We start from the raw sequence: 14,074 nt of genomic DNA on the forward strand, positions 1-14,074 counted from the left end.
AAGATTTTCGTTGCACAGACTCAGTTTTATACTCCATTGTCAAACGAGGGTGGCCCACTTCCAAACAGACAATTGGACGCTGGATCAGGGAGGTCATCTGCTAGGCTTTTTTTTCTTTATCGGCTAACCTACCGATCTCAACTTCGGTGACAGATCATTCCAGCCAGGCGGTCGGGACCTCCTAGGCGGCTTGGCGTGGAGCTTCGACAGCTTCCTTAGTAGACAGCTTTGGGATGTCTCCATGGTTTTCCAGTTTTTACCATGGCTGATAGAGAAAATATTTTAGTTCTTACCTGATAAATCTGTTTCTCTGATGCCATGGGGGACACAGAGGTCTCTCGGTGGATCCCAACTTTGCTTGTGGGTTGCCTGGGTTGTGCTGCCCATCAAGTCTGGATGTGTTGTGTCTGGTTGTTCTGTCTCCTCTATCTTTTGCAAATGTAGTATAAACGGCCTACCCCCAGGGTATAGGGGAAGGAGTTGTCTGAGTGGTCTTAAAACTTTTTAGTGCCAAGACTCCTCCAGCATCAGTATACCCTACGGTTTTGCAGGGTCCCACATAACAGAGAAACAGATTCAGAAGGTAAGAAACAAAAGGGTTTAAAAGGAGGTTGTAAATTCAATTCGCAAGGGACTTCCGGAGGACTATATGGTGGTCACAAAATCAATCACACCCTGTAAAAGAGGCTGGGGAGAAAGACACCCTCTTCTGTAAGTAGTCTGCTAAAGGGTTTAGCTTTGTGCATTAAGCCAGTTCATTTTAATCTGTTACACAAACCATCCAGGCAAACATATCACAATCTAGAGACATATGTCCTCCAAAACTGAAATGTTAATTCTTCATCAATACAGGCATTCTAGCTCGTGGCCTCAATAACTCATCAGAAACCCCCATTTTCAACTCGCACCACTTTTAAAAGTTAGAGCAACTAAACCCAGATGGAAAAACAACGATTCCTGGTGTCATAGGTCCCGTATTAGGGGAAAACACCATGGCAGATCCATCGACATGCAGAGAATGTTCTGGTGGTATGATAGCAATCACAGGAAACTGAAAAACTAGGTGACACTGAAGGACAAAGGAATGCCTGAGGGTGCCTGATTCTGGAGAACAATAGCTAGACCTTGTGGTCAAAATGCCATCACATCACCCCTGCTACAATTAGTCCTGCTAACAGTGAGAAACGAATTGAAGTATGGTCATCTCCAGCCAACAAATTATCTAAAAAAGCGAGGACAAGGAAGCCACTGACATCATTAGTGCCCATCAATTACATTTGTAAAGGTCTATGTTGTAATAGCGGCGGCTCTTTGACCTGTAATGTAAATGTCTAGCACCCAAAGTCAAAAACATTGCCAACCCCTGCTCTAGACAAAATGAGCTGGATAGGGGTCTGGAGAGGGGAGAGTCACAGTCTCCATAGACCGTAACCTATAAGTGCCCATCAACACTATCCCAAGGAGAAGCATTTCCCTCACACGAAGGGAAAAACAAATCTTCAGCTTATATACTCGGCACACTACTTTTATATCTTATGCACAATTTATAAAAGGGTAACAAAAAATATCAAACCAAAGAAATCCTGAATTGAAAATTTAGTTGATCTAAAAACAATCTGAGGACTTACCGTGGAAACGAGGAACGTTCCCTCTCCAAATACTCTCCCAGGGCTTTCTGGATTTTGCCCAGTAAGTCGGCCAGTCTCTCCAGAGATCTCTGCACTCCTTGGATATTCAGGACGTCCATGACAAGTGGAGACTTTGTGACCTTCTTCATGAGGGACAAAAATTCGGTACTGATGCTGTTAGACAGAGAAGGAGACTCAGTATGCACTTGGCTGCATAGATAGGAGTCTTACCTGCATAAATCGAGATAAACAGCAGATACCTTTGAAACCGCTGAGTCTCCACAGGAAGCAGGTGTTTTATGTCAGCGCTGCCTGTAAAGATGCCCTCCAGGTATACCCAGCGTCTTTGGACATCAATCCACACATCAAACAGCGCCATGATCCGGTTCAGTTTGTCTTCCCAGCTCAGGGCATCCTCTTCAAATACCTAATTTAACAAAATAAAGAGCAGGTTCAGAAATACAGCACGAAGGAACAATACCCAGGTGACATTTTCTACGTCAGCCTGGAAGGACGAGCGGGACGGGTCTGCAGAGGACACAATACCTTGTAGTAGGGCGAAAGTTTCATGGCCGAGACGCTGTTGATGTGCTCCTTCACCCTATTGAACAGATCGTCCCAGCCACGGATCAGGCGACATTTATTTTGATAGTTTACAAGATCCAGTTCGTAGGCGTTCCACACTTCTCTGATCTGGAAGCAATCAGCACATAAGTTACATTATGAATATGGCAATGGTGGGACAGAATGTGAAAAACCATTACAGACATAGAAGGGACAACTGGAGGCTGTGCAGGCACGACGGTCTGTAGATACCTGTAATGAGGCAACTTTACTCCGAAAGAAACCTGAAAAAGATGAAACCTTTACCTTCAGGTACTAAGTATAAACTGCCCGCTTCTAGACCTTACTATTCAAATAGTGACAACCTGGGAACCTAAATAAAGCAGAAAACTTTGCCTCTTCCATACTCTATGGCAGTGCCCGGGAAGCCCTTCTGCTCTAAGGCCTGGCTACTGCAGCAATGATGTTAAAGCCAGCTACTGTAAGCTCTGGTAAAGTCCAGTGTCTGTGCAGCTTCATGCACCTGGGTCTGGTAAAGTAAGGGAACTTGCTTTGGTCTGAAGATCATCCATGTAGGAAATGGCAGTCACCACTTGGACCAAATTAGAGACAACATCTTCTGAACACCCTCTTTGCCTCATGAAACAAAAAAAAAAAAAAAAAAAGAAGTGTACAGAACTGACCATACTGGTCCTGAAGCACACACTGGAAAATGCTATCCTTTACAAGTAACAAATCACAATGCCCATAGTTATCATGAATTCACCTTGTCCCATAATGTCCTAGGAGTCTATCATCAATCTGTCCAGCTGAGCGCCTTGTTCAAGGACTACTGCACAACTGTACAACACTTGCAGGCATTTTCTAGTAGATTGCCCCATGTAAATCATCCAATTTATCTGTTCCCAAAAAGATCAATGCCTCTGCATGTAAAACTGGCAGCAGGCCTGTCATGGTACCTTCCTCTCAGACAGGACCTCTTAAGTCAGGAATAGTTTTACCACCAGGCTCTGGGCTTTAATGACGAATCAAAGAGATTGTTGGGTCCAGGCTGAAGGAAAGCGAGCCTACTTGGGCCAAGTATTATATTCTTGGTGTGAGAAGAAAAAGTTCCCAACCTTCTCCTTTTCCAGTTCGTCCATTTGCTTCTGATTTTGCAGGGGGGATAAAATATGAATTTAAAGACTTCGCGGCCAAATCGGAGTCGAACATAATGTGGTTGCATTTCAGACGCCCAAGTGACTGGAAGTTTTATGCAAAATATCCACTTCAGAAGCACTTATGTGACAGCGCCACCTCCAAATGAGATCGCAGCAGTCATAGCTAGTAATAGCACTGATGCTTACCCCATGCTTGGTGTAAAAACAGGATTTTGGTACTTACCGTTAAATCCATTTCTCCGATTCCACAGGGGACACTGGAGCTTCATGACAGTGGGGTATAGACGGTGGGTTGAGTTGAGCCTGGCACTTTAAAAATCTACAAGTGTGACTGGCTCCTCCCCCTCTATGCCCCATCAGCCCCAGTTTTAAAGAACTGAGCCCGAGAGGAGACGGAGAACAGACTGAAGAACAGAGAAGGAGAACAGGAAAGAAACAATCCAACATACTGACACACTGCAGGAACACAACTGGCTGCAGGGATAAACAGTCACACAACAAAAACAGACCAAACTGCAACAGAACTGAAGCAGAACAAGTAATTGATAACAGGCAAGAAACACTGGGTGGGCGTCCAGTGTCCCCTGTGGAATCGGAGAAATGGATTTAACGGTAAGTACCAAAATCCTGTTTTCTCCTTCATCCACTAGGGGACACTGGAGCTTCATGACAGTCGGGACGTCCCAAAGCTACCCTCCTGAGGGGGGAGAGTGCTGAACGCCCTACAAGACACTGCGACCAAAATTTGAAGCAGAAGCCGCAAAAGTGTCAAATCTGTAGAAACGTACAAAAGTATGAACCGAAGACCACGTAGCTGCTCTACAAAGCTGTGAAGCCGAGACACCTCTACGTGCCGCCCAAGAAGTACCCACAGAGCGCGTAAAACGCGCAGAAATGGATACCGGCGGTGGTCTAGCAGAAGCAACATATGCCTGACGAATAGTCAGACGAATCCACCTGGCCAAAGTATGCTTAGATGCAGGCCAGCCACACCGATTGGCATCATAAAGGACGAACAGAGCCTCTGATTTACGTAGTCCCTCAGTACGGGCCACATAAATGCGAAGTGCCCGAACCACATCCAAAGAGTGAGAGTCCCCGGAAGAGTCCGACAACGCTGGGACTACAATCGGCTGATTCAGATGAAAACCCGAGACCACCTTGGGCAAAAAGGAAGGGCGGGTACGAAGTTCCGCCCGATCTTCGTGAAAAATCAAGTAAGGAGAACGGCAGGACAAGGCTCCAAGTTCAGACACTCATCTGGCCGAAGCCAGGGCCAATAAAAGGATCATCTTCCAAGTCAAATACTTCAATTCCACATCCTGCAAAGGCTCAAAGGTGGATGACTGAAGAAAAGATAAAACAAGATTCAGGTCCCAAGGAGCCGTGGGTGGCACAAAGGGGGGCTGAATTCTAAGTACCCCTTGAAAAAAGGTCTGAACCTCCGGAATCAGAGCTAGGCGACGCTGGAAAAAAATAGAAAGAGCAGAAATCTGCACTTTAAGCGATCCCAAGCGTAGGCCCGCATCAAGGCCTTTTTGAAGAAAAAGAAGAAGACGAGGTAAATGAAAAGAGGAAGTGGAAGATCCACGACCCTCACACCAGGAGATATAAGCCCTCCAAATGCGATGATAATGCGCTGATGTTACCGGTTTTCTAGCCCTAAGCATGGTAGGAATGACCGACCTAGGAACACCATGGCTTCTTAGTATGGCGGTCTCAATAGCCACGCCGTTAAACGAAGCCGCCGTAAATCTGGGTACACACATGGACCCTGCTGTAGAAGGTCCGATCGTAGCGGAAGAGGCCAAGGTTCGTCTGCCAAAAGGAATAAGAGATCGGAGTACCAAACCCGACGAGGCCAATCCGGATCCACTAGGATGACGGTGGACGACTCTCGTTTGATCCGCTTGAGAATCCGAGGGAGAAGCGGAAACGGTGGGAACAGGTACAAAAGGCTGTACGGCCAAGGGATCAGTAAAGCATCTGCTCCCACCGCTGCCGGATCCATGGTCCTGGAGCAGTAAAGGGGTAGTTGATGATTTATCCGTGATGCCATTAGGTCTATCTGTGGTTTCCCCCACCTGCAAACCAATTGATGAAAGACCTCGGGATGAAGGGACCACTCCCCGGGATGAAGATCCTGACGACTGAGGTAGTCCGCTTCCCAGTTGTCGACTCCCGGAATAAACACTGCGGAAATTACCTCTACGTGTCTTTCTGCCCACAGAAGGATGCGACTGGCTTCTCTCATTGCCAGACGACTGCGGGTTCCTCCTTGGCGATTTATGTATGCCACTGCAGTGGCGTTGTCGGATTGTATCCGAACCGGAAGTCCTCGTAACAGAGGAGCAGCCTGTATCAAAGCTCTGTAGACTGCCCGCAGTTCAAGAACATTGATTGGTAAGAGGGATTCCTGCTGCGACCAAAGCCCCTGGAAGTGACTGCCCAGAACCACAGCTCCCCATCCGCGGAGGCTGGCGTCCGTGGTGACCAAGGTCAAATTCCAAATTCCAAAGCGCCAACCCGCTAACAGATGCTCCGTCCGAAGCCACCAGAGCAAGGATATGCGGGTCCGGGGAGACAGACGCACCAGCCGATGCATCTGTAGGTGGGACCCGGACCATTGAGACAGAAGATCCAGTTGAAAAATTCTGGAGTGAAATCTGCCGAATTGGATGGCCTCGAATGAAGCCACCATTTTTCCCAGGAGACTGATGCAAAGATGCACGGACACTTTCCTGGGTCTGAGCACCAAACGAACCAGCTCCTGTATGGCTATGGCCTTGTCCCTTGGCAAGAATACACGAAGCAGAACAGTGTCTAGAATCATTCCTATGAACTGAAGTCTCTGGGACGGCATCAACTGAGACTTCTGGAAGTTCACAATCCATCCGTGTTGAATGAGAATCTGATGTGTAAGGGACACTTGGTGTAAAAGCACTTCTGCCGTTGGAGCCTTGATGAGTAAATCGTCTAGGTACGGAACTATCGTCACCCCCCCCGAGAGCGCAAATGGGATACCATGACGGCCATCACCTTGGTGAATACCCTGGGAGCTGACGAGAGACCGAACGGCAGGGCCTGAAACTGGTAATGAGCTTCCTTGATGGCAAATCTGAGGAAAGCCTGGTGAGGAACCCAAATTGGGACATGCAGATAGGCGTCCTTGATATCGATCGACACCAGAAACTCTCCTGCCTCTAGTCCCGCAATGACAGAATGGAGAGACTCCATTTTAAACCTGTGAAATGAAAGATACTGGTTCAAGGATTTCAGATTCAGAATGGGTCTGACTGACCCATCCGGTTTCGGAACCACAAAAAGGTTTGAGTAAAACCCTTGTTGACTTTGTGCAGTGGGAACCGCCACCAGAATCTCGGCCAGCAAAAGTTTCTCGATCGCTTGACGCAAAATTAGTTGCTTCAAGGGATCGACGGGCAAACCTGTTGTAAAATAACGCACAGGAGGAGTGAAAGCGAACTCGATCTTGTATCCCTGAGATACCAGATTCCGAACCCAAGTGTCTGGAGAAGTCCATCTCCAAACCTCCGAGAAACGCTGGAGGCGAGCCCCCACCTTCGGATCTCCGAGATGGGATGGGAGCCAGTCATGCCACAGGCTTGTCTGCTGGCTTGGGATCTGGACGGCGGGCATTAGTCACTTGACGTCCTCTAGCACGGCCTCCTCACCCCGCTGAAGACGAACCTCGCGATCGTCCCTGAAATCTTGCAGATGCTCGAAAGGAACGAAAGGAAGGTCCCCTAAACGAGCGACGCGGAGGAGGTGCTGATGAAGGTAGAAAAGTACTCTTACCTCCAGTGGCCAGCGAGATCCACTTGTCCAGCTCTGGACCAAATAAAATATCGCCTGTGAAAGGAAGAGCTTCCACTGCTCTCTTTGACTCAGCATCCGCTTGCCAGGCACGAAGCCAAAGTGCCCGGTGAGCAGAGATCGCCGAAGCAGAAATCCTAGCGCCTACCTGGCCGATATCTCTGGAGGCGTCTCCTAAGTATACTGCAGACTCCTGAATATGTTCTGCCAAGGTAATCAGATCTGCCCACGGAGTGTTGGATTTAAGACCCTCAGTCAATTGTTCCGCCCACTTTTCCACAGCCTTGTTGACCCAAGATTCTACCAAGGCCGGCCGGAGAAGAGCACCTGCAGCCGTATAAATGGATTTCAAAGTGGTTTCAAATCTCCGCTCTGAGGTTTCCTTCAATGTAGTAGCTCCTGGAACCGGTAACGTGGTCTTCTTTGACAACCGAGAAACCGAAGAATCCACAGGTGGCGGGGTCTCCCACCTCTTTCTATTTTCGGCAGGAAACGGGTAAAGAGAGAAAAAACGCTTAGGAATCTGGAATTTACGGTCCGGATTCTGCCAAGCTGCCGTCATCTGTTCGTCCAACTGGAGAGAAACAGGGAATGTGATAGAAATCTTCTGTGACCTGGCAAACAAGGAGTCTAACGATTCTGGAGCTTCCGGGCCAGAAATCTTAAGAACTTCCCTCACCGCTAGGATAAGTGAATCAATACCTTGCATTGCCTCAGGTTCTTGTGAGTAAGTCTCTACGTCTGATTCGCCCAGCATCTCCCCTTCCTCCTGAGACGAGTGATCCGCTGCCGAGTCTTCATCCGACTGGAGAACCGCCGGAAGAGCCCTCTTCTTAGATGAGCGACTTACCGTAGCTTCAGGAGCTTTAGACGCAGAACCCATAACCTGAGCAAGGCTATTCACCGAGCGGACTAATTTCTGAGCCCACGCTGGTTCTGTTGCTAGAAAAGAAGGGTGAGATGTGCTAGGTAGATCTCTGGCGGCCTCCCGTTCCCTACGGGAAGCGGCTAATTCAGAAGAAAGATCCGCCATGATCCCTGCCAAACTATTTATGAAGGAGGGAGTGACAGACTGCGTGCTAGCACTCTCTGCTTCACACGTCTCGCACAGGGAAGACCCTTCGGTGCGAGCATGGGTAAATTTTTTCCTGCACTTACTGCAGGCAAACAGCTTTTGTGAAGCAGCTTTTTCTGTCCTGGATGTCATCATTTACTCACAGACAGACACCACATACAACTCAGGAATGCAAAATAATAATGCTACTCAGGATTCAGAGCAGTATAGGAGGAGCAGAATTTCAATAATAATGCAGCTCAGTAACAGGGGCAGACAGTGCAATATAAGGGAGGAGCAGAATCAATAATATGAGATATGGTAAGAACTTACCCTTGTTATCTCTATTTCTACGAAGTCCATAGGGTTCCACAGGATACCATGGGGTATAGGTGTGACGTCAGTCGCAGGGCACCAAAGAGTTAAACTTTCAGCCTCCCAGGATGCACTAGGTCCCCCTCCTATACCCCGCCCCCGGGCCAAGGCACCTCAGTTAGTTACCAAGCCATAGGCCGGAGGAGAAGGAAGAGAGAGAACAAAGATCTGGACACATACAAGAATCACATTCTCACCAGAGGGAGACGGAAAACCGGTGACCAGAGCAAAGCCCATCTGCAGCACAGGTGCGACAAGGCGGGAGTCCTGTGGAACCCTATGGACTTCGTAGAAATAGAGATAACAAGGGTAAGTTCTTACCATATCTCATATTTTCTACTTCAGGGTCCATAGGGTATCCACAGGATACCTTGGGGATGTCCCAAAGCAGTATCCTTTAAGGGTGGGGACGCTCCTGTGCAGAAAGGAGAATCCGCCGCCCGAAGGAAGCATCCTGAGAGGCGAAGGTGTTAAACCTGTAATACCTCACGAAGGTAAGGACAGAAGACCACGTAGCAGCCTTGCAGATCTGAACTGCCGAGGCACCACGTCGAGCTGCCCACGAAGGACCCACAGACCTAGTGGAATGAGCCTTCAGAGAAGGAGGGACCGGTAGGCCTTCATGAAGATAAGCTTCAGAAATAGCCATACGGATCCAGGCTGCCAAAGTTTGCTTTGAAGCAGGCCAACCCTTTTTACGGAAGCCATAGAGGACAAACAAAGCGTCCGACTTCCTAAACGAAGAAGTGCGGTCAACATAAGTCCTTAAGGCCCGCACAACATCCAAAGAGGCCTCACCCACGGAAAGACCCGGTGAGTTAAAGGCCGGAACAACTATTTCCTCGTTAACATGAAACTGGGAAACAACTTTGGGAAGAAACTCGGGCCGAGTGCGGAGCACTGCCCTGTTCCCATGAAAAACCAAGAAAGGGGGTCTACAAGAAAGAGCCCCTAACTCAGAAACACGTCTGGCCGAAGCAATGGCCAGAAGGAAAACAGTCTTAGCTGTTAGCCATTTAATATCCACTAAGCCCAGTGGTTCAAACGGCGGTCCTTGGAGAGCCCTCAGGACCACAGCCAAATCCCAAGGCGCCACAGGTGGAACAAAGGGCGGCTGAATACGGAGAACACCTTGCATAAAGGTGCGCACATCCGGGATTGTAGCAATCCTACGGTGAAACCAGACAGATAGGGCCGAAACCTGTACCTTCAAAGAAGTAAGGCGAAGCCCATGATCTAGTCCCGCTTGCAGGAAGGCGAGAATTCGAGACAGACGAAACTCCCGCGGTGCATAACCTCTCGGTCGACACCACTGGAAGAACGTATGCCACACGCGATGGTATATCCTCGCGGAAGACGGTTTCCGAGCTCGAACATGGTACGCACCACAGAGCTGGAAAACCCCCGGGACCTCAGCATGGCCGTCTCAACAGCCACGCCGTCAAAGACAGCCGAGTCAGGTCCGGGTGAAGACAAGGACCCTGAGACAGAAGGTCCGGTCGTAGTGGCAACCGCAGAGGACTGTCCACGGACAGACCCTGAAGGTCTGAGAACCAGTGCCATCTGGGCCACGCGGGAGCTATCAACAGGAGCGTCCCTCCTTCCTGTTTGAATTTCCGGATTACCCGTGGAAGAAGGGAGACCGGAGGGAACAGGTATGCGAACCTGAACGTCCACCGGACGGACAGAGCATCCACCAGAGACGCCCCTTCGTCTCTTGTGCGAGACCCGTACACCGGCAACTTGTTGTGCCGGGACGCCATGAGGTCGATTTCTGGAAGACCCCACCTGTCCACCAGTAGTTGAAAAACGTCCGGGTGCAGGGACCATTCCCCTGGATGAACGTCCTGGCGACTTAGAAAGTCCGCCTCCCAATTTAGCACTCCCGGGATGAAGACCGCTGATATGGCCGGAAGATTGCGCTCCGCCCAAACCAGGATCCGAGAGACCTCTACGAGAGCCGCCCGACTGCGAGTTCCTCCTTGCCTGTTTATGTAGGCCACGGTGGTAGTGTTGTCCGACTGGACCTGCACCGGGTGACCCTGGAGAAACCGCTGTGCCTGCAGGAGAGAATTGAAGACCGCACGGAGTTCCAAGATATTTATTGGAAGCTCCGCTTCTGTCGACGTCCACCTGCCCTGGAACAAGTGTGGACCCGAAACTGCTCCCCAGCCCCGAAGACTGGCGTCCGTTGTCAACAGGACCCAATTTGGAACCCAGAACGGACGTCCCTTGTTGAGGTGGGTCGTCTTTAACCACCACGCAAGGGACAGGCGAACCTCCGGGGTGAGCACAATCGTCTGGAACTTCAGAGACTGAGGCAGCCCGTTCCACTTGGACAGGTGCTGCAGAGGTCTGGAGTGAAACTGGGCATATTCCACCATGTCGAACACCGACACCATGGAGCCCAGTAACCTCATTGCCGAGTGTAAGGACACCCGGCGGCTGTGCAGACAACTGCACACCCTTGACTGTAAAGCAGAGATCTTGTCCTCCGTCACGAAGATCCTTTGCTGTCCCGAGTTCAATAAGGCTCCAAGATGCAGAATCCTCCGAGACGGGATTAGAGTGGACTTCTGCCAGTTGATTAGCCAGCCGTGCCGCTGCAGCAGTGCAATGGTCAGGTCCAAGTGGTGTAACAGGAGCTCTGGAGATCCTGCCACCAATAACAGGTTGTCCAAGTACGGCAACATGCGGACTCCCTGCAGCCGCAGAGAAGCCGCCATGACCGCCATCACCTTGGTGAAAACACGTGGTGCTGTTGCCAGGCCAAAAGGTAACGCCCGAAACTGGAAGTGGTCGCTGCGGATTGCAAACCGAAGGAACTCTTGATGGCGCAAAAGAATAGGGACATGCAGGTAAGCGTCCTGTATGTCCAATGACACCATGTAGTCCCCAGGTTCCAGCGCCAGAATGATGGACCGTAGGGTCTCCATCCGAAACTTCGGGACCCGCAAAGACTTGTTGAGTGCTTTGAGGTTAAGAATCGGACGATATGACCCATTGGGTTTCTGTACCAAAAATAGATTTGAATAGAAACCCTGGCCCCTCTGGGAGAATGGAACAGACACTATAACTCCAGCCTGGAGCATAGTGTGCAATACCTTCCGCAGCTCCGTAGCCTTGTTCCGGTCTGATGGTAGACCCGTGGTGAAGAATCGAGCCGGGGGTCTGTGCCGGAAGGAGAGGGCGTACCCGTAGGAGACCACCTCCAGAACCCAAGTGTCTGTCGTAGTGAACGACCAACACCGGGAGAACTGCAGCAGGCGGCCTCCCACCCTGGGATCCCCCAAGGGGAGACCCGGACCGTCAGGCCGCAGGCTTGTCATCTGGCTTGGGGGCCGGACGTCTACTACTCCATGCCTGTTTCCGGGGCTTGACCGATTTCTTAGGGCCAGCCTGTCGAGGAAACGACTGTGGTTTGGGCCTGCCCTGGGCCCTAGATGACCGAAAGGACGATGGTCCAGAACCAGAAGGAGCAGTGGCCGACGGAAGACAAGCAGATTTGGCTGCCGCCAGCGTGGCCACAATCTTATCCAGATCCGGACCGAAGAGAACTTCTCCGGTAAACGGCAACGCTTCCAGACCTTTCTTGGAATCTGCGTCCGCCTTCCAGGATCGCAGCCACAAGGTGCGACGAGCAGCTACCGCTGCTGAAGAAATTCTAGACACCAGAGTACTAATGTCTAGAGCCGCCTCGTTGATGTAGGTGGCCGAATCACGGAGATTGCCAATCAACTCCGCCTGTTCGGCCGGACAGTCGGATTCAAAAGAAGCCTCTAATGAATCCGCCCAACGCTCCATCGCTCTGGCAACCCAGCAAATGGCCATAGCCGGCCGTGCTGCCCCCCCTGCAAGGGAATATGCGGACTTCAGGCAGATTTCTACCTTGCGGTCCGTAGCATCCTTAAGGGAGGACATGGATGGCATCGGCAATGTGGCACTACGGACAAGACGGGTCACGTGAGAATCCACCTGTGGAGGGGATTCCCACTTAGCAAAATAATTATCCGCGAACGGATAAGCCACCGCCAGGCGTCTCTGCGGCTGGTATCTTTTGCCAGGTTGTTTCCACGCCTCCTCTAAATGGTCCACCAACTGACCCGAAAGAGGAAAGACTGTGGCATCGCCCTTCACATCTTTGAAAAAGGCATACTTAGATTTAGCCGCTGGGGGAACTTCGTCCTCAATCACCAAGGCTGTGCGGACCGCCCGAATAAGTCCAGGAATATATACTTTGGACTTAGCATCAGCGTCCTTAGTATGAAGAGGTTCCTGATCGTAAGGATCCAGAATCTCCCCATCATCAGACGTCCCTTCGTCATCCTCATAAGGAGCGGACAGAGACGCCACCGGCCTTTTATGAGGCCGCATCACAGACTCCCCTTGCAACACATCCGACAAGTGCTGTACAGAACTCGTCAGGGAGTTAACCCACGCTGGCTCCTGAGAACCCGGGAGCGGGGAAATAGGGAGAGACTGTGGGGTACCACCAATTGTCGTGGGAACCCCTGCATGGGTGACGACACCACAGACTGCTGGGACAAACCCATCGGAATAAACGCGGGCTGCGGAGCTAACTGGCCCACTAAAGCTGTTAACGCCTGAGCGAAACAAGCCCAGGGCGGCTCCTGTACCGGTGCTGTAACCGTAATAGGCCGCGCCATGGACAAACACTGCCGGCAAAGGCCCTCCGCGCTACCCTCCCCCTCCGCTAACGGTACTTTGCACGTGGTACACTGTAGCCGGAGGGGAAAATCACTTTCAGACATGATGGCACCACGTATGTGACCTCTCTCACCAATTACAGAAAAGTTACAGGCAGCGCTAGCACAGTCACATACAATGCAGAGAAATAACAATTCCTGCACTAACAGCGCTGATCACTCAACTACACAGACACAGGGCCTGGTAGGACACAGCGCTGCATACACAGACCTGAGCCACAGCGGAGGAGAGGTATGCGGGGGGACCCAGACCACGATGCTCCCTTCCAGACTTCCAGCAGCGTTCACCATGCGTTGCAGAGAAGATGGCCGCCGAAGAGCAGAGAGAAGCTGGCCTGGGGGAGGAGCGCTGACACAGGGCCAGTCAGCACAGTGCAGAGAGGGCTGTGTGCAGCGGGGGAGGCGCCGGCTGTGAGACAGGGAAGGCGCGCTCCCCTGGCATGCATTTAACCCCTGGGACGCCGCAGCGCTACCGCTCTGCTGCGGTCCGCTGTCCCAGGGGGTAGTGGAAAGCGCAGGTTCAGTACCTGGCTCCACGCTGCAGCCAGTCCCCAGGGAGCCCCCTGCCTGGGGACTTAGGACCATGTGACCAGCGGGGACCCACCGCGGGACCCCGCTGCTTACCTTTGTCCCCCTTGGATCCGGCCATGGTCCGGAACATCTGGGGTCACCGCTAGCTGTGACCCCAGATGCTCACCAGCATCCCCGGATCGGTACCGGCGTTCTGGTACC

The 14,074-nt window shown here is 51.1% G+C and overlaps 1 protein-coding gene across 1 annotated transcript in view; it reads right to left on the bottom strand.

Moving 5' to 3' along the window:
• The window catches only part of DYNC1H1 (dynein cytoplasmic 1 heavy chain 1), a 148,583-nt gene that overhangs the window by 97,620 nt on the left and 36,889 nt on the right, over positions 1-14,074 (bottom strand). The window contains exons 21-23 of the mRNA XM_088475206.1: positions 2,175-2,321; positions 1,889-2,055; positions 1,629-1,802 (exon numbers count right to left, since the gene is read on the bottom strand). Of these exons, the coding sequence (XP_088331332.1) occupies positions 1,629-1,802; positions 1,889-2,055; positions 2,175-2,321 (488 nt within the window). The remainder of the gene's footprint in view (positions 1-1,628; positions 1,803-1,888; positions 2,056-2,174; positions 2,322-14,074) is intronic.

The sequence above is a fragment of the Taudactylus pleione genome, unplaced genomic scaffold (assembly GCF_031769625.1).
Source record: "Taudactylus pleione unplaced genomic scaffold, aTauple2 ptg000166l, whole genome shotgun sequence".
Classification (NCBI taxonomy): domain Eukaryota; kingdom Metazoa; phylum Chordata; class Amphibia; order Anura; family Myobatrachidae; genus Taudactylus; species Taudactylus pleione.